This window comes from Vulpes lagopus, chromosome 3 (genome assembly GCF_018345385.1).
Source record: "Vulpes lagopus strain Blue_001 chromosome 3, ASM1834538v1, whole genome shotgun sequence".
In the NCBI taxonomy this organism is placed as follows: Eukaryota; Metazoa; Chordata; class Mammalia; order Carnivora; family Canidae; genus Vulpes; species Vulpes lagopus.
This window is the reverse complement of record NC_054826.1, coordinates 51341353-51360896: the sequence shown is the minus strand read 5'-3', so window position 1 is coordinate 51360896 and position 19544 is coordinate 51341353. Positions and strand designations below refer to the sequence as shown.

At 37.8% G+C, this 19544-nt stretch overlaps 1 protein-coding gene across 2 annotated transcripts in view; it reads right to left on the bottom strand.

Moving 5' to 3' along the window:
- The window catches only part of SIMC1 (SUMO interacting motifs containing 1), an 81458-nt gene that overhangs the window by 39814 nt on the left and 22100 nt on the right, over nt 1-19544 (bottom strand). The window contains exons 2-4 of one of the 2 annotated variants that reach the window (XM_041750062.1): nt 7382-8854; nt 3989-4221; nt 3165-3234 (exon numbers count right to left, since the gene is read on the bottom strand). In XM_041750062.1, the coding sequence (XP_041605996.1) occupies nt 3165-3234; nt 3989-4221; nt 7382-8854 (1776 nt within the window). The remainder of the gene's footprint in view (nt 1-3164; nt 3235-3988; nt 4222-7381; nt 8855-19544) is intronic. The other variant, XM_041750063.1, reaches the window with a different exon arrangement.

Here is a 19544-nt window from a genome sequence, read left to right as displayed (position 1 = left end):
TATTTACCTTTACTGACATCTTTATTTCTTCATATGGCTTCAAGTTACTATTTGGTGTTTCATTATACTCTGCAGGATCCCCTTTAGGCTTTTTTTGCTAGGCAGGGCTAGTGGAAATGAACTCCCTCAGCTTTTGTTTATCTGGGGATGTCTTTATTTCTGTCTCATTTTTGAAAAACAGTTTTGTTGAATAAAGGAATCTTGGTTGAGTTTTATTTTTTAGCATTTTGAATATATCTGCCCACTACCCTCTGGCTTTCAAAATTTCTGATGAGAAATCTGCTTATTATCTTACTGAGATCTTGTATGTGATGTGTTGCTTCTCTCCTGCTGCTCTCCCTCATTTTTGAAGGATGAGTTTGCCAGATACAGTATTTTTGGTTGGTAGCTTTTTTTCCTTCAGTACTTTGAATATAACATCCCATTGCCTTTTGACTTGTAAGGTTCTGCTGAGAATCTGCTGAAAATCTTATACAAGCTCTCTTCTATATGGTAAATCACTTTTTTCTTGTTGTTTTCAAGATTCTGTCTTTAACTTTTGACACTTTGATTATGAAGTGTCTTGTTGTGGGTCTCTGGTTTAACCATAGTGGAGTTGAGCTTTATAAAACTAAATATCCATTTCTTTCCTCAGATTTGGGAAGTTCTAGGTCATTATTTTTTTCAAATAAGCTTTCTGCCCCTTTCTCTCTTCTCCATCTTGAACTCCCATAATGTATATATGGTCCACTTAATTACGTCCCATAGTCCCTTAGGCTCTTTTCAATTTTCTTCATTATATATTCTTTTGCTCCTCTGATTCAATGATTTCAAATGACCTTTCTTCAAGTTCATTGACTGTTTTCTTCTGCCCATCAAGTCTGCTAGTGAATTATTCAATTCTGTTATTTCAGCTCCAGAATATGTTTGATTCTTTCTAATAGTTTTTTGTTTAATACTCTAATTTTGTTCATGCATCATTTTCATGCTTCAGTTAGTTGTTTACCTCTCTTCTCTAGCTCCTTGTACATTTTTTAAAAAGACTTATTTATTATTTGAGAGAGGGAGTGCACATGAGTTGGGTGCAGAGCAGAAGCAGGGGGAGAGAGAGAATCCCAAGCCAACTCTGTGCTGAGCAAGGAGCCCATTTCAGGGCTTGATCCCATGATGACTTGAGCCAAAATCAAGAGTTGGATGATTAAGCAACTGAGCCACGCAGGACCCTCCTTGTGCATTTTTAAGGTAGTTTAAAAACATTCTTTGTCATGAAGTTGAGAAATCTGTGTTTCTTTATGGTTGGTTTCTGGAACTTTATTCTATTTCTTTGACTAGGACATATTTCCCAGTTTCTTTGTATGCCTTGTAATCTTTTGCTGAGGTTTATGCATTTAAAAAAACAAATACCCTCCCCAGTCTATCCACTGAGTTTATTAAGGGTAAGATCTTCACCAATTAGCCTGGACTAAAGTTCTGGACTCTCAGGCCTCTGCTGGGTATGTGTTTTCTCTGGGCTTGTATCTATGCTTTTATCTGTCTTAATTTCCCAAATTGCTTGCTTTTGTTTCTTCTCAGGAGCACATAGGCCATTGTCCTTCTCTTACCTGCCTGTGGAACTACAAATCCCTGAAGCTCTAACATGTGGCAGTGGTCACTTCACTTTTCAGCAGCTTCCAAATTATCCCACTATTCTCATCGGTGATCTGAATCAGGTGAGACAAAACTGTCCTTTGCACAGTTCCCTAACAAGCCAGGGCACTGGACTCAAAGTCTACTCTTTTGTTTTGACACTGAGGGGAGACCTGGGGAATATGAGGTTTTCTCCCAGTTGCATCATGCTATGCTGGGGAGGGGAGAAGTATAAACACACAAAATAACACAAAATTTCCTACTGCTTTCATTGAGTCCCTTCTTGATTATGCATTCTCCTGGGTACCAAAGCTTCTCAACTGATCTCCAGAGTTTTCACAGAGGTATTCTGGTCCATGTTTTTTGTTGTTGTTGTTGTTTTGTTTTGTTTTGTTTTTTGTTTTTAGCATGGCATCTTTATAGGAGGACAATAGTCTAGAGCTTCCTTGTCTATCATCTTGGTAGTTTCCCAGATCATTCATAAAGCTCTAAATTATTTTGCTCCAATCTGGACTGAATGCTCTCTAGGTCTACTATTCACCATAATTTTAGGAATTCTCTTCATTGTTCTCTTGGATTAGATCTAGTGTTCCCTGGATCCTGTACCTCCCTCTTTATTATTATCCTATTCTTTTGATGCATACCTTTAGGTAACCAAAGAAATGGGGTGTGGAGATATTTTTTCAAGTTCCTGCTTGTCTTTATGCTACACTCACACTTGAATAATAGTTTTGTTGAGTACAGACATTTAAATTGAAAGTAATTTGTTCCATCCAAGTGTTGTGGGTGAGCAGACAGAAAGCTGGCAAGTAAGTTTAGGGATCCCTAAAAGTCAGAATGTAGAAAACTTTTTTTTCTGGAATACTAACTCTATACTAGGTGCCATTGTTTATGACAGATGGTTCATTGAATGTTTTTAGACAATAAATCCTCTGACTTTTTGCCTGAAATTAATTTGGTAACCTGATGACTGAACTTCCTGTACTCAAGAATGGAGAGTTTGTCAGTTCCATCTACAAGCTTTCAACAGATTTACAGTCTATGTCTGACTCCAACCCTCTTATATATGTTGTGTTTCTGAGTTGAAAACAAAAACACAACAACTCCGTGCTAAGCAAGGAGCCCATTTCAGGGCTTGATCCCATGATGACTTGAGTGCTCTGCTCTAAGTGCAGATTTCCTCTCTCCTTGGCTGCATATATTACAGCCTGTGGCTTTCTCTCCCTAGCTTCACCAGTCAACACTTACATTTCCTTTAGTTCTTCTAGTTTTCATTCAGGTTTCTTGCCCTTCCCCTTATTTTTGTTGCCATGCATTTATATCTTTCTCTATTCATTGACTATTCTTTTTACTGGGATCTCAAGAAGGAGAGGAATAAGTAAATGTACTTAATTTTGAATTGGAAGACAGCATATACCATTTCAGCAGGAATTTTTTTATCGGGGTGAGAGTAAAAGGAGGGAGTAATGGCAAAGACTTTACTACCAGATTTGCTGTCACATTTGTTTCTAATTAAAACTTCTTGTGCAAAAGATACACCCTCATAATTATTATGTTACCTCTTCCTCCATAACATAAGTGAGCAGCTTCCAGTCCCACTCCACTGTCTTGGCATTAGCTGGATGTAGCCTGAAAGTCAAGAGACATCAATTAGAATTCTGGAGAGTTCAATGAAGAGGGGATGGGATGTAAAAGATGCCAGAAACAAGAAACCTCCTCTTATCCTCACTGCTCTTGCCCATCCTTTGACATGATACTATGCCATCTGAGGGTAGTGGAACTTCAGTATTTTTGCTATTCACTATCCACTTCTCTTTTGGAAGGCATCACTATCCTAATTTTGCCTTGAAGAAATCAACTCTTTATTACTCTTAGCCCATTAGCTTTATCTACCAGGATCCTAGGATGAAGCCTGTGAAGCATATATAGCCAATCAAGATATTCTATCTCTCACTTCACAGTGATTGGTTAAAAAATGGGCTCATGTTCTATGTTATGCCAATTAAAGCCTATAAGACTCAATTACAGAACTCTTGTGTGATTATAAAGGAGGTGGATTCTTTCTCTCATAAAAGCTAGAACTAAGAAGACTACTATGTAGACCCTGAAAAGGGAACAAAGCAGGACTGAAAAATGGATTCTGGTAACCATTCTGAACTGAAATAAGTCTTATTCCTAGGTTTCTGGTAACATGAATTATTAAATTCTCTTTAATCAGCTGTTAAAGTTAGTTTGGATTGGGTTTCCTGTCAATTGCAACCCAAATAACACTGACATACTAAGTCACCCTCTCTAATGATTAGCTGAATCAAGCTTAGGCAAAAGAGAGCTATGCCCTGAGTTCAGGCTCCCTAGGAGATTCACCAACATCTAAGGTTCATACTGTTGAATTTTCATGAGAAGCATATAGGCCTCCTTCAGGACATCCACAGTCTCAGAGCCACTGAGCAGGATTTTCTGGATGATGTGAGCCACAATTTCTCTGGGTGGATAATGCTGGGGTGACACAAAGTCCATCAAAAACTGCACAGTCCCCAGGGGAAAATTTTCTTCAATGGTGTTTGTTACCATTCTTAGTCTTCGATGAGGAATGGGTTCTAATTTTTGACCCTTACTCTGTAGAGATAAAAAGAAAGAAATTAGGATAGGTTTCTTTTTTTTTTTAAGATTTTATTTATTTATTCATGCGAGACACACAGAGAAAGAGGCAGAGACATAGGCAGACTCCCTGCAGGGAGCCTGATGCGGAATTCTATCCCAGGACCCCAGGATCATGACTTGAGCCAAAGGCAGATGCTCAACCACTGAGCCACCCAACTGCCCCTAAGATAGATTTCTACAGACATAAAAACAAGAGGTTCTGAAATAGGTTAGATAGATAGATAGCAAAATTTTCCATGCTTTTGAAATATTCATAATTAAAAATAAAAAGACTGAAAAGTCTTACCTAAAAACTTTTAATGACATGGGAAAATACGTATATTAAGTTAAAAAAATAAGAATTTAAAGTTGTACATATAAAATATTATAATATTATAATAAAATATAACATAGAAAAAAACGTACAAAAGAGTCAATAGCTAGCCTAAGTTGATTTTGTAGTGAGGGTGAGAAGATAGGGGTAGTTATGATACTATATCAGATACTGAAATAAAGAGATGAAGAAAAATGTTTTAAATATGTTTTATTGTTAAAAGAAGAATCCCATTTTGTTGATTTACTGTCAACAGTAAATGTTAAGTTGCTTCCCCTATATCCCCCAAAAGTATGTATGTATGTAAAAAGACTGGGAGAGAATATGTGAAAAGTGGTTTTCTATTATCTGGGTGGTGGGTGGAATTATGGATGATTTTCCTTTATATGCTCTTTTGTATTTTTCCATAACTGATACACATTACTTTCATAATCAGAAGGAAAAAAACATTTAAGTTTTTTTTAAGATTTTATTTATTTATTCATGAGAGACACAGAGGGGGAGAGAGAGAGAGAGGCAGAGACACAGGCAGAGGGAGAAGCAGGCTCCACCCAGAAGCCCAATTCAGGACTTGATCCCAGGACCCCAGGATCACACCCCAGGCTGAAGGCAGGCACCAAACCACTGAGCCACTCAGGGATCCCCATATTTAAGTTTTTGATATTGAAATGTAACAACAAGAATAATTTTTGAACATTTACTTTACCCTCACTTTAATTCTCACAAACCCTAATAAAAACGTACTATTATTATTTCTATTTTATAGATAAGGAAACTGAGATTTAGAGTAAGCATTTGTCATGCAACAAATGGCAGAAGCTGATTTCACACATGGGTGGTATAATTCCAGATCTACCCTCTACATTCATGCTACCTCTAAATAATAAAACCAACAATAATAAATATATTTTTGTTAAAAATCCCCATCATTAAAAAAAGTTAAAATGCCTATGTATAAAAAGGCAACTGAGCAGGCAATACACCAAAATTATTAACAATAATAAATGCTGACCTATAGCACCATAAGTAATTAATTTTTTATATTTTAAAATGTTTTATATTAAGAATATTTTTAAAAATCTGAGAATAAGTATTAAACTTAAAACATCAACCAAAGATTTGACAGCTTATGTATAACAATAAAACAGAGATGGGTGGAATTATCCTTCTAGAAAATCTTCTAGAGAAGTCCAGTGAACTTTCCTTATGCCTCAAATCACCTGAGAGTAAACCCTGATATCACTGATCAGAGACCAATACTGTACCTCTTAATGAAAATTAAGAGCCAGAGAAGACAAAAACAAAAAATCTTGCTTTGATTACTATTTTATTTGTGAGGCACTTTACCTATATTTGAATCTATATTATTAATTTCTTGCCTACAAATGGGGACAGCTACAAACAAAGTTAATAAATTCTTTTGATGCTCATATACTTAAGGGGAACTAATACTTATCAAACATTTCTTTAGGCCTTGTATGGTGGCTTTGTGGTTGATGTGTTTACTTTTAAGTCAAATAACTTTATAATATGGTCATCATGATTTATTTTAGAGTTAAAACAAGAGAGACTCAAAGATTTAAGGCCAATGGCTGGTAAATGGCAGCATGGGGACTGGCTAACATGTTCTGGGGGAAAAATGACCCAGTGAAGAAGTATTTATTAAAAGCCTAAGAAAAAAAATCATAGGAGAGACAGAAAAGATTTACAAATGAACTCTAGATGGCCGAGTTTCTTTAAAGTAAGAAATAAAGATTAAGAGGAATAATCCCTTTTATTTGGCTTAATTGCCATCTTTTAATCTAAGCAATGTTTACACAGAAAGGGGATGTGGTATCCCCATTTGTATCTACTGGCAGCTTCTCTAGTTGGGGCAGTTCCTACAAAGCACTACAGCCTTGACTAGGGAAACACAAACTTTCTCAAGTCCCCCAAATGCTCTTTATAATGTCTTGATGCATCACTACCCTGAGGCAAACCCACAAGAAAAAATAGGATGAGCTACTGGTTGGGGATAGTCATTCAGAAGAGAGAAAACATATTAGAAGATAAAACAACAGTAAAAATGAGAGGACAAAGGCCAAATCAACATGAATGCCTGATACACACTATGCTGGATTGCTGATTGCTTCAAGAATGCGCATTTTGAATTCCTGGACTACCTCAAGCCAGTCTTCTTAATGTTGAGAATATGGTTATGGATAATGAAAAAATAGCTTCATATTGTAGGACTTAGCCACAATTTTTTCCCCCTTACATCTGCTAAGAAAAGCATCTGGTTTAGTTCTCAGCTCAATAAGACCCATCCCCATTAAAATTTTAAAATTGAATTTCCTCCCCCAAAGTCAGAAAGTAGTAATTTTGGAGGCACTGAAGTATCAAGAGTATCACTATCTCTGTGATATGGGAGCTGTAACAAGGGTATCAGGAAGGGAAAGGTATAGGGATTGAAGAGAATTATTTAATGAAGGCCTATAATGAGCCAGACACTCTAATAGGCACTTTAAGTATGTTATGTCATTTAATGATCCTGAGGTCTGTTCTTATCTCCATTTTACATCTAGGAAAGTTAGGGCTCAGAAAGGTATAGTTACTTCTACAGTGCCAATTGCTAACTATGGGGGTGAAATTCGAACCCAGGTCTGACTCTACACTAGGTAATTCCACAAGAGGAGGAAAGATAAAAATAACGAATTCATCCTGGGCCTGTTCTCTCAGGCATGGACTCCTTTTAGCATACTAACTTCATGTGAGGCCTATACAAACAACACCTAATCTCTAGGGGAAGACATGTTAGCTCACCTCTCTTGTGTCTTTATCTGGTATTAGTGTCTGGAAGAAGAGGTGATGCACCGGAGGTCGTAAGAAGTACTTCAGTCTATGCAGGCATGGTCTGTTGTATAACCCACCCTGTGGTGTTCGTGCTTGTACCTGGGCAGACCTGGGGTTAGCAGGCTCTGACAGTGATCTCTCTTTTCTGGCTGGAGTTTCTGTGACAGAGAGCCAAGGAACTTTCTCTAAGGAAGTTTCAGACTGTGGAGACTGTGGACTGGGAGAGAACCTTGGAGAGGATGGAGCTGAGACTTCCATAGGAGTGTCATGGTTCTGTACATCATTTTGGAGAGGGTAAGGCCTGTCTCGTGGTAACTGAGCCAAGTCTCCAAATGAGTGTGGCATGTCTCCTGGCAAGCATGGCCTATCTCCAGGTGAATGGAGCATATCTCCTGGGAAGTCTGGGACTTCTCCAGGTGAATGTGGCACACTTTCTGGTGACTGTGGTGCATCTCCTGGTGACTGTGGCACATCTGCTGGTGACTGTGGCATGTCTGCTGGTGACTGTGGCACGTGTCTTGGTGATTGTGGCACGTCTTCTGGTGACTGTGGTACATCTTCTGATGAATGTGGCATATCTTGTAAATGTGCCACATCTTGTGGATATGATATGTTTTGAGGTGGGCCTGGTACATCTTGAGGTAGGCCCAGAGGAGAGTCTTGAGGTGGGCACAGTGAGTCTTGAGGTGGGCTAGGTGAGTGCTGAGGTTGCCATGATGAGTCTGGAGGTGGGCTTGGCACAGTCTGCTGAGGGCACAGCATATCTTGAGGAGGGCGTGGAACTTCTTGAGGCAGGTGAGGCAAAGCCTGTAGTTGGCACTGCATGGTTTGTGATGGGCATGACAAGGCTCGTGGTGGGCATGAGGAGGCTCGTGGTGGACATGGTGAGGTTCGCAGTGGGCATGGCAAGGCTCGAAATGGGCACGGCAAGGCTTGTGGTGGGCAAGGCACATCTTGCTGTGGGCATGGCAAGGGTGCCCTCTGATTGCTGCTGCTACTGTTATTGCTTGTTGGGGAGGAGGAGCAAACATCTGAAGATAGCTGTAGGCTTGCCAAGAAGCCAAGGTCACCTTTGAATGTAGTTGAGCTACAATTTGGTTCTGTTGAATAAACAGAGTTCCCACTGATGGATGTAGGGGGTTGCGGACCTTCAAATGTGGTTTCTTCCAAAAGGTCCAAATCCACAGGATCGCTGTTAATGATTCTCCGTGCTGCAGGCCAAGAGCTTCTGTCTACCCGCCCTTCCATCACCTCTTTGCTGGAGAGGCTGGCACATGTCTGAAGATTAGTTGGCTCTTTCTGGGAGGGAGCAACAGGTTCTAGAGTCAAGTCAAGTGTGGCAATAGGTCTATTTTCTTCTTCAGTTCTCGTCAGGTCAATCACACAGAGTCCACTGCGATCCTTTGTCCTTGGTCTGGTTTCTCTAGTTAAGTCAATGAAGTCCTGTTAAAGGATTGTGAGAATATAAAAGGTCAAGTAGGGAGTCTTTGCTTTATCTAAGATTTACATTTGAGCTTTTAAGGATAATCATATTTTACCTTTTCACTTCACTGATAAACATTTTATATAACATAGGCATTAATCTATTTCCTTTGGTCAAAATTTTACTACTGTCAATACTGTCAATTTCTATACCTTCTTAAATTATCCAAATGCCACATGCATATAACTGAGGGCATAGTGGGAAATTTTTTCTGATCCAAAGTAAACAGGGGAGTAGTAGGGAAGATTTCAACCTTAAGTCACAAGAGAAAAAGCAACCTTTGTTTGGAAAAGCAAATACACAGGATAATTTGCAGCAGAAACTAAAGAAGAAGGTAAGCTAACATAAGAGAATCTGCTATGTGCTAAGAACATACTGAGTGCTTTCACATATCTTTAGTTTCACAATATTCCTATCAGGTAGGCATTATAATTTTCATTATACAGATGGGGAAAATGGAGTTCAGAGAGGTTAGGTCATTACCTAAGGATTATACAATTAAGCCACAGAGACAGACATTCAAACCCAGGTCTGTTTCCTTCTTTCTCTGTAAAACCTCATTCAATATATAATCAGTTTATAGTCAGATATGCAGAGTAATACAATAACAGTTATAAAACCAACAGGGTAAATCTGAGCCCTAACTAGATTAATTACTGGAAAACTTATCTTTACCTCCATTACTTGCCAAAATGATTGGGCAGTTCATAAATCCTGATGATCTAGCCAATGGTACTATAATTAATTTCTGTGCCATAAGCCTGGAACAATATTGTACTCCCTTTTACTCTCAAAGCTGTTTCAGTATGGATGACAAATAATATCATCCTGATTACTGATCAGGCTCATTGATGAACATGATTGCAAATATCCCCTATATGGTATTATTAGAATCAACTCCAGTATTTAAAAAAAAATTCCATTTCTGATCAGAAGGGCTAGCTAGATAGATACTCTGATCAACAAACCTAAAAAACGCTAGAATGGATACATCTATTAATCTATATAGATATCTAGATATCTAGATAGATAGATAAATAGATAGATAGAGTATATATATATTTATGTAAAGTATATATACATATATATATTTGTAAAAACATGGGAGGAGATATAACAAGAAAAAAGCAACCAAAAGAAGTGAGTATACCTATATTAATATCAGACAAAATAGATTTCAATGAAAATAGCATTACTAGAGATAAAGAGGCTACTATACAATAAAAGATTTATTTTATCAAGATATAATAATTTCAAAACTGTATGCCTAATAACATAATCTTCATAGAGCAAAAATAGATACAATTACAAGGAGAAAAAGGAATATCCAGTCATTGTGAGAAATTTTTACATGTCTTTTTTGATTGATAGATCATGCAAACAAAGAAGTTATTATGGATACAGAAGATTCTAACACATTTAACAAGCTTCATCTAAAGGACTCAGAATAGTTATGCACAATTACATGAAATATTTACAAAAATTTATCACATACCAGGAGTCAAAGTACATCTTAGTCAACATCAAAAGATTATCACTCAGACCAAAATACTATTAGGTTAGAATGCAATGCAAAAAAGTAACTAAGACAAACTCCATACAACTGTAAATTAAGAAGTATGACAAAATAACATATAGGTCAAAGAACAAATCATAGAAACTAGAAAAATTTCAGAATTGAACAGTAACAAAAATACTAGATATTAAAATGTGACATGCAGCAAAATAATTGTGTAGAAAAAAATTTACACTTAGACATTTAGAAAAGAATGGAAGAAAATTAATGTGCTAAGCACACACTTTTAGGTAGCAGAAAAAGGACAGAATACACTCAAAGAAAGAAGAAGAGATGAAATAATAATAAGAGCAGAAATGAATGAAACAGAGAACAAACATCAGAGAAGTGCAAATGTCACAGGTTTGTTCTTTTAAAAGATTATTAAAATTAGGGATCCCTGGGTGGCGCAGCGGTTTGGCGCCTGCCTTTGGCCCAGGGCGCGATCCTGGAGACCCGGGATCGAATCCCACATCAGGCTCCCGGTGCATGGAGCCTGCTTCTCCCTCTGCCTGTGTCTCTGCCTCTCTCTCTCTCTCTGTGACTATCATAAATAAATTAAAAAAAAAAAAAGATTATTAAAATTAGCAAACAGGATAAAATTAAGACAATGAAGGCACAAATAACTAATATTAAGAATGAAAAAGATAAAATTACAGATGTTCTTAAGATAAAAAAGATGAGAAGATGCTGTGAACAATTCTACATAAAAAAAAAAAAAAACTTGGGATGTTGGATGAAATAGATAAATCCTTGGAAAAATAAAGCTTAGCAAAACTGTCCCAAAAAATTGAGTGATGGGTATGTGGGGAATCATTATATAGTTTGCTCTGTTCGTCATGTTTGAAATTTATCATAGTGAAAAGGTATTTTTTAAGTTGACTTAAGAAAAAAGAAAAAAATCAAGATAGCTCCTTAACCATAAAGAAATGAAATCAGTAGTTGAAATTTTTCCTTCAAAAAACTCCAGATCAAACTGATTTTAAAAGGAGAGTTCTGCTAAAAATTCAAGGAACAAAACGATTCTACTTTATATAAGTTATTTAGAAGAATAAAAAATGAAGGGATACCTCCAACTCATATTATGACTTAGCATAAACTTGATCCAAAATCTGAAAGTACAAGAAGGAATATTATAAGTCAATATCACGTCTGCACACAGACATAAAAATCTTAAATGAAACACTATAAACTAAGTCCAGCAAACCAAGGTGAATCTCCCTAGGAATCATACATAGTTTAGCATTTAAAAAAATTAATATAGTTTGCCACATAAAGAAAAAATCATATGATCATGTGAAGACACCAAAAAGCATTTGATAACACATTCAGCATCCATTCTTTTTTTTTTTTTTTTAAGATTTTATTTATTTATTCATGAGTGACACAGGGAGAGAGGCAGAGACAGGCAGAGGGAGAAGCAGGCTCCAGGCAGGGAGCCAGACGTGGGACTCGATCCTGGGTCTCCAGGATCACGTCCTGGGCTGAAGTCGGCGGTAAACCGCTGAGCCACCTGGGCTGCCCTCAGCATCCATTCTTAAGAAGAAAAAATAAATTATTGGGGTGCCTGGGTAGCTCAGTCAGTTAAGCATTCGACTTTTTTTTTTTTTTTTTTTTAAAAAACCAGCACAAATGTATCATTCTGTGGTTCTATGGGCAAGAAGTCCGACACGGGCTACAGGTAAGGCCCCGGCAGGGCTGTGTTCCTTTCGGTAAGTGGTATCTTGGGGAGAGTCAGTTCCGCTTGCTTCTCCAGCTCCCAGAGGCTGCCCACATCCCTTGGCTCATGGCCCCCTTCCTCTGTCTTCAATTTTTTTTTTTAATTTTTATTTATTTATGATAGTCACAGAGAGATAGAGAGAGAGGCAGAGACACAGGCAGAGGGAGAAGCAGGCTCCATGCACCGGGAGCCCGACGTGGGATTCGATCCCGGGTCTCCAGGATCGCGCCCTGGGCCAAAGGCAGGCGCCAAACCGCTGCGCCACCCAGGGATCCCAGCATTCGACTTTTGATTTTGGCTCAGGTCATGATCTCAGGGTCCTGAGATAGAGCCCCTCCTTGAGCTCACCAAGAATAGCCAAGACATTTCTAAAGAAGACAGTGTGGTACTGGTACTAGTCAGTCAGACAAATGGTACAGAAGAGCAAGTTTACAAAAAGACCCATACATATAGGAAAATTTGATTTATGTTAGAGGTGGTATTAAAGATGAGGAGGAAAAGGATGGACTTTCAATTAATGGTACTGGTTATCTGTTTGGGGGGAAAATGAAACTCCTGCACTCAGGACTCTTCTGGACCTTGCCCTATGTTTTTCTTCATCTGGCTTTATTATTGCCTCATTTATAATAAAGTGGTAATAGAAAGTGAAATGTTTCTCTGAGTTTTGTGAGCCATTATTATCAAAACTTAGGAAGGGAGTCATGGGAACCCCCATTTTTTAGCCAAATTAGACAGAGTGGTGGGTAACCAGGGGCCCAACTACTTGCAATTACTTGAAATGGTGGGGGGAGTCATGTGGGACTGAGCCCTTAACCTGTTGGTTCTACACTAATGCCAGGTAGTATCAGAATTGAATTAAATTGTAGGACACCCAGTTGATGTCAAGAGAACTAGAGAATTAGATGGTATAAGGAAAAACTCTCCACATATTTGCCGGATCATAAGTGATGTGAACAGAAAAAGTGTTTTCAATTAGATTCCATTCAATAAAAGTTCAAAAACAGGCAAAAGCAAACTATTATTTAGATACACACACAGATAATAAAACTATAGAGACATGCAAGAGATCATCATGAAAATCAGGAAGTAGTTGGGAGAAGGAAGGTAGCAGGGCATGGAGGTAGAATATACACTGAACCAAGAAACATATTAGGACTCTTATAATACTGGCAATATGACTGCATGGGATTAAACTTAATTTGTTCTACTATATGTTTGCTTTATACATTCCCCACCCGCCCCCGTGTGTGTGTGTGTGTGTGTGTGTGTGTGTGTGATATCTCTACACATATAATTTAATAAAAGAAAGTAAAGAGGTCATGGAATAAACCTACCAGAAAACTTGAAGACCTACATGAAGAAAACTTTAAAAGCCTATTTAAGTAAGGATCCTAAATGTCTAAATATACGAAAGCACTATTCTAACCGTTACTGAGTAGAAAGATGCTGTATTGTAGAATAGTGAATCTATGTTAAACTCTTGATTTAAAATGCTGAGGATTTTTAGAAAACGTGACAAAATGACACTAAAGTTCATTTATAATGTGTGAAATTTTGATTAAGAAAATATAAGTTTTGCTAATTAACTAGATGGAGGGAGGCCTTTCACAATATACTGTGTATCAAATTACCACAATGTATACTTTAAATATCTTTTTTAAAAAAATTATTCATGAGAGACACACAGAGAGAGGCAGAGGGAGAAGCAGGCTCCATGCAGGGAGCCCAATGTTGGACTCGATCCTAGGACTCCAGGATCACACCCCAAGCCGAAGGCAGATGCTCAACCACTGAGCCACCCAGGCATCCCTACACTTTAAAATATCTTACAACTTTACTCATCAATCATACCTCAATAAAGCTGAAACTAAAAATAAATAACTTAAAAAAAAAATGTGACAAAAGCCAAAGAAACTGGAAAATATAAGTTGGAGGGGCACCTGGATGGCTCATTCAGTTGGGCATCCAACTTGTGGTTTTGGCTTGGGTCATGATCTTGAGGTCACGGGATTGAGCCCCCTGTTAGGCTCTGAGCTCAGCAGGGTATCTGCCTGAGATTCCATCTTTCCCTCCCTCTGCATCTCCTCTCTCTGTGCATGCTCAATCTCTCTCTCAAATAAGTAAATAAATCTTTAAAAAAAATAATGAGTTAGGGACTAATACTACCTTAAAAGTATTTGAATTACTTGGACTGGTACATATAACTTTTATTTAAATTAATTAATTTTATTTAATTAAAATTTGGGGCACCTTGGTGGCTCAGTCGGTTAAGCGCCTGCCTTCAGCTCAAGTCAGGATCCCAGGGTTCTGGGCTAGAGCCCCAAACTGGGCTCCCTGCTGAGTGGGGAGCCTGTTTCTCTCTCTCCTTCTACCCACTGCTTGTGTTCTCTATCTCAAATGAATAAAATCTTTTTAAAAATTAATAATATTTTTTAGAGCAGTTTTAGGTTCACAGCAAAATTGAGAAACTTCAGAGCATTTCCATGTACTCCTCTCCCCACATATAATCTCCCTCACTATGAGCATCCTGCACTACTATGGCACATTTGTTACAACAGATGAACCTACACTGTCACACTATTATCAACCAAAGTGCATAGTTTACATTATGGTTCATTCTCGATGCTATACATCCCAAGGTTTTTGACAAATGTATAACGACATGTATTCATCACAGCAGTATCATACAGAATAGCTTCACTGCCTGAAAAATCCTCCACATTCCACCTATTCAGCCTTCCCTTCCCACTAACCTCCAAAAATCACTGATCTTTCATCTTCATAGTTTTGACTTTTCAGAATGTCACGTTGTTGGAATCACAGAGCATGTAATCTTTTCAGATTGGCTTCTTTCACTTAATAATATGCATTCAATTTTCCTCCATGTCTTTTCAAGACTGGATAGCTAATTTTTTTAGCAATGAATAATATTCCAATATCTGGATGTACCACAGTTTACTTATCTATTCACTTACTGATAAACATCTTAGTTTTGGCAATTATGAATAAAGCTGCTATAAACATCTGTGTGCTGTTTTTTTTTTTTTCCATGTGTTTAAAATGTTTCAATTCATTTGGGTCAGTACTAAGGAGCATGGTTGCTGGATTATATGGCTAAGAATGTGTTTAGTTTTGTAAAAAGCTGAACTGTCCTCCAAAGTGACTGTAGCATTTTGCATTCCCACTAGTAATTAATGAGAGTTCTTATTACTCTACATTCTCACCAGCATTTGGTATAATCGGTATTTTAGATTTTGGCTATTCTAAAATCCAAATGTAGTAGTATCTCATGTTGGTTTTAACTTACAATTCCCTAATGACATATGATGTTGAACATCTTTTCATATGCTTACTTGCTGTCTGTATACCTTCTTGGGTGAGGTATCTGTTTTGGCATTTTGTCCATTTTTATTTTATTTTATTTTATTTTTTGGTGAAAAAATTTATATTTAGATTTATAGCCAGACTCAGTTTAGATGATCCCAATCTGATCAAGGTGTTGACCTTGGCCACATCAATGTCATAGAGCTTTTTCACAGCCTGTTTGATCTGGTGCTTATTGGCCTTGACATCCACAATGAACACAAGTGTGTTGTCTTCTATTTTCTTCATGGCTGACTCAGTAGTTAAGGGGAACTTGATGATGGCATAGTGATCAAGCTAGTTCCCCCTGGGGCGTTCTTTCGAGGATATAAGGGCTGCCTTCGGAGACGCAGGGTCTTGGGTCGTCGGAATGTAGGTGACGTGCGGATCTTCTTTGGTTTTTTTGTTTGTTTGTTTGTTTGTGACTCTGCATGCCTTTCAGCACCGCTTTCTTAGCTTTCAAAGCTTTCGCTTTGCCTTTGGCTTTGGGAGGGGCAGAGGCTTCCTTCTTGGCCTTCGGCACCATCTTCGTGAAAGTCTTCATGAAAGGGGTTTCCCAGGCTCGTTTCCATGGGCTTATAGAGCGGAGTCTCCGTCCATTTTTAAATTGGGTTATTCATTTCCTATGGGTTATTCATTTCCTTTTTGTTGAGTTTTAAGAGTTCTTTGTATACTTTTGATAAGTCTTTTATCATATGTGTCTTTTTTTTTAAGATTTTATTTATTCACAGAGACAGGGAGAAAGAGAGGCAGAGACACAGGCAGAGGGAGAAGCAGGTATCATACAGAGAGCCTGACGTGGGACTCGATCCTGGGTCTCCAGGATCACGCCCTGGGCTGCAGGCGGCGCTAAACCGCTGTGCCACCGGGGCTGCCCTATCATATGTGTCTTTTTCAAATATTTTCTCCCAGTCTATGGCTTGTCTCCTCATTCTCTTGACATTGTCTTTTGCAGAGAAGAAGTTTTTAATTTTGATGAAGTCCAGTTTAGCAACCATTTCTTTCATGGATCATGTCTTTGGTGTTGCATCTAAAAAGTCATTGCCTGGGGACTCCTGGCTGGCTCCGCGGTTTAGCGCCTGCCTTCGGCCCAAAGCCTAGTCCTGGAATCCTGGGATCAAGTCCCATATCGGGTTGCCTGAATGGAGCCTGCTTCTCCCTCTGCCTGTGTCTCTGCCTCTCTCTCTCTGTATCTCTCATGAATAAATAAATAAATAAAATCTTAAAAAAAAAATGTCATTGCCCAAACTCATGCAGTACGTGTTCTCTACTTTATCTTCCAGGAGTTTTTTTTTTTTTAAGATTTTATTTATTCATTCATGAGAGGCACACACACAGAGAGGAAGAGACACAGGCAGAGGGAGAAGCAGGCTCCATGCAGGGAGCCCGACGCGGGACTCGATCCTGGGTCTCCAGGATCACACCCTGGGCCGCAGGCGGCGCTAAACCGCTGCGCCACTGGGGCTGCCTTCTTCCAGGAGTTTTATAGTTTTACATTTTTATAGTTTTACATTCAGGTTTATGATCTATTTTGAGTTAACTTTTGTTAAAGGTGTAAGATCTGTGTGTAGGTTCATTTCTTTGCATGTGAATGTCCAGTTGTTTCAGCACCATTTGTTGAAAAGACTATCTTTGATCCATTGTCAAAGATCAGTTGACTATATTAATGTGGGTCTACTCCTGGGCTTTCAAATTTGTTCCATCAAACTATTTGTCTATTCTTTCCACACTGTTTGGATTACTGTAGTTTGTACCAAGTCTTGAAGTCAAGTAGTAGCAGTTCTCTGTTCTTTTCCTTCAAGATTGAGTTAGCTATCTGCAGTCTTTTGCTTCTTCCATATAAACTTCACTCATCCTATTAATATTTATAAAATAACTTGCTAGGATTTTAACTGAAATTGTGTTGAATCTACAGATCAAGTTCATAAGAGCTGACATCTTCATAATATTGAGTCTTCCTATCCACAAACATGGAATATCCCTCCATTTATTTAGTTCTTTGATATCTTTCATCCGTTTTGTAGTTTTCCACATATAGATCTTCTACCTACTTTATTAGATTTATACTATCTTATTTTTTAAGGTTCTCATGTAAATGGTAGTATGTTTTAAATTTCAAATTCCACTTGTTCACTGTTCATAGAAAATGACTGGCTTTTGTAAATTGATCTTGCATCGACAATATTGCTATTATCACTTATTAGTTTCAGGAGTTTTTTGGTTGATTCTTTTGGGGTTTTTTTCCACATAGATGATTATGACACCTGTGAACAAAGACAATTTTATTTATTTTTTCCTAATCTGTATACCTTTTATTTCTTCTTCTTCTTCTCCTCTTATTGTATCAGCTAGGACTTCCAGTATGATGTTGAAAAGCAGTGGTGAGAGGGGACATCTGCCTTATTCCTAATCTTGGTGGGATGTTTCAAGTTTCTTACATTAAGTATGGTTATCACCTGTAGGATTTTTGTAGATGTTCTTTATCAAGTTGAGGAAGTTCATCCTCTATTTGTAGTATGCTGAGAGTTTTTAACCATGAATGGATGCCTATGTATGGTTATTTGTTTAAAAACATTTTAGATATGTTTTATTATTATTTTTTGGCTTTTTAAGTTTTTATTTTAATCCCAGTTAGTTAATATATAGTTATATTAGTTTCAGGTATACAGTATGAGGATTCAACAATTCCATATACTGGCCAGTGCTCATCACGACAAGTGCACTTCTTAATCCCCATCACCTATTTAACCCATCCATTTGGTAACCATCCGTTTGTCTTCCACAATCAAGAGTTGTTTTTTTTTTTTTTAATTTATTTATGATAGTCACAAACAGAGAGAGAGAGAGGCAGAGACACAGGCAGAGGGAGAAGCAGGCTCCATGCACCGGGAGCCCGACGTGGGACCCGATCCCGGGTCTCCAGGATCGCGCCCTAGGCCAAAGGCAGGCGCCAAACCGCTGCGCCACCCAGGGATCCCCTATAATCAAGAGTTTAAGGATCTGTTTCTTGATTTGTCTCTTTCTTCCCCCTTTGTTCAAATGTTTTGTTTCTTAAATTCCACACATGAATGAAATCATATAGTATGTCTTTCTCTGACTTACTTCGTTTAGCATTATGCTCTCTAGCTCCACCCATATTATTGCAAATGGCAAGATTTCATTCTTTTTATCGCTAAATAAGATTCCATTATATATATATATATCACATCTTCTTTATCCATTCATCTATCGATGGACACTTGGGCTACTTCCACAATTTGGCTATTGTAAATAATGCTGCGATAAACATCAGGGCACACGCATCCCTTTGAATTAGTTTCTGTATTCTTTGGGTAAATATCTAGTAGTATGATTGCTGGATCATAGGGTAGTTCTATTTTTAACTTTTTGAGAAATCTCTGTACTGTTTTTCACAATGGCTGTACCTCTTTGCATTCCCATCAACAGTTCATGAGTATTCCCTTTTCTCCGTATGCCTGCCAACACCTGTTTCTTGTGTTGTTGATTTTAGCCATTCTGACAGGTATGAGGTGATATCTCATTGAAGTTTTGATTTGTATTTCCCTAATTGTAAGTGATGATGGGCATCTTTTCATGTGTCTGTTGGCTATCTGAATGTCAGCTTTGAAGAAATGTCTGTTCAGTACAATGTTATCTGCAATGTTATCTGTTCATGTCTTCTGCCCTGTTTTAAATTAGATTATTTGGTTTTTGGGTGTTGAGTTTTAGAATATCTTTACATATTTTGGATACTAAATCTTTATCAGATATGTCATTTGCAAATATCTTCTCCCATTCAGTAGGCTGCCTTTTAGTTTTGTTGATAGTTTTCTTTGCTGTGTAAAAAGCTTTATATTTTGATGTAGTACCAATATTTTTGGTTTTGTTTCTCTTGCCTTATGAGAAATTTCTAGAAAAAAGTTCTTACAGCCTATGTTAAAGAGGTTACTGTCTGTGTTCTCTTCTAGGTTTTTTATGGTTTCAGGTGTCACATTTAGGTCCTTACTCCACT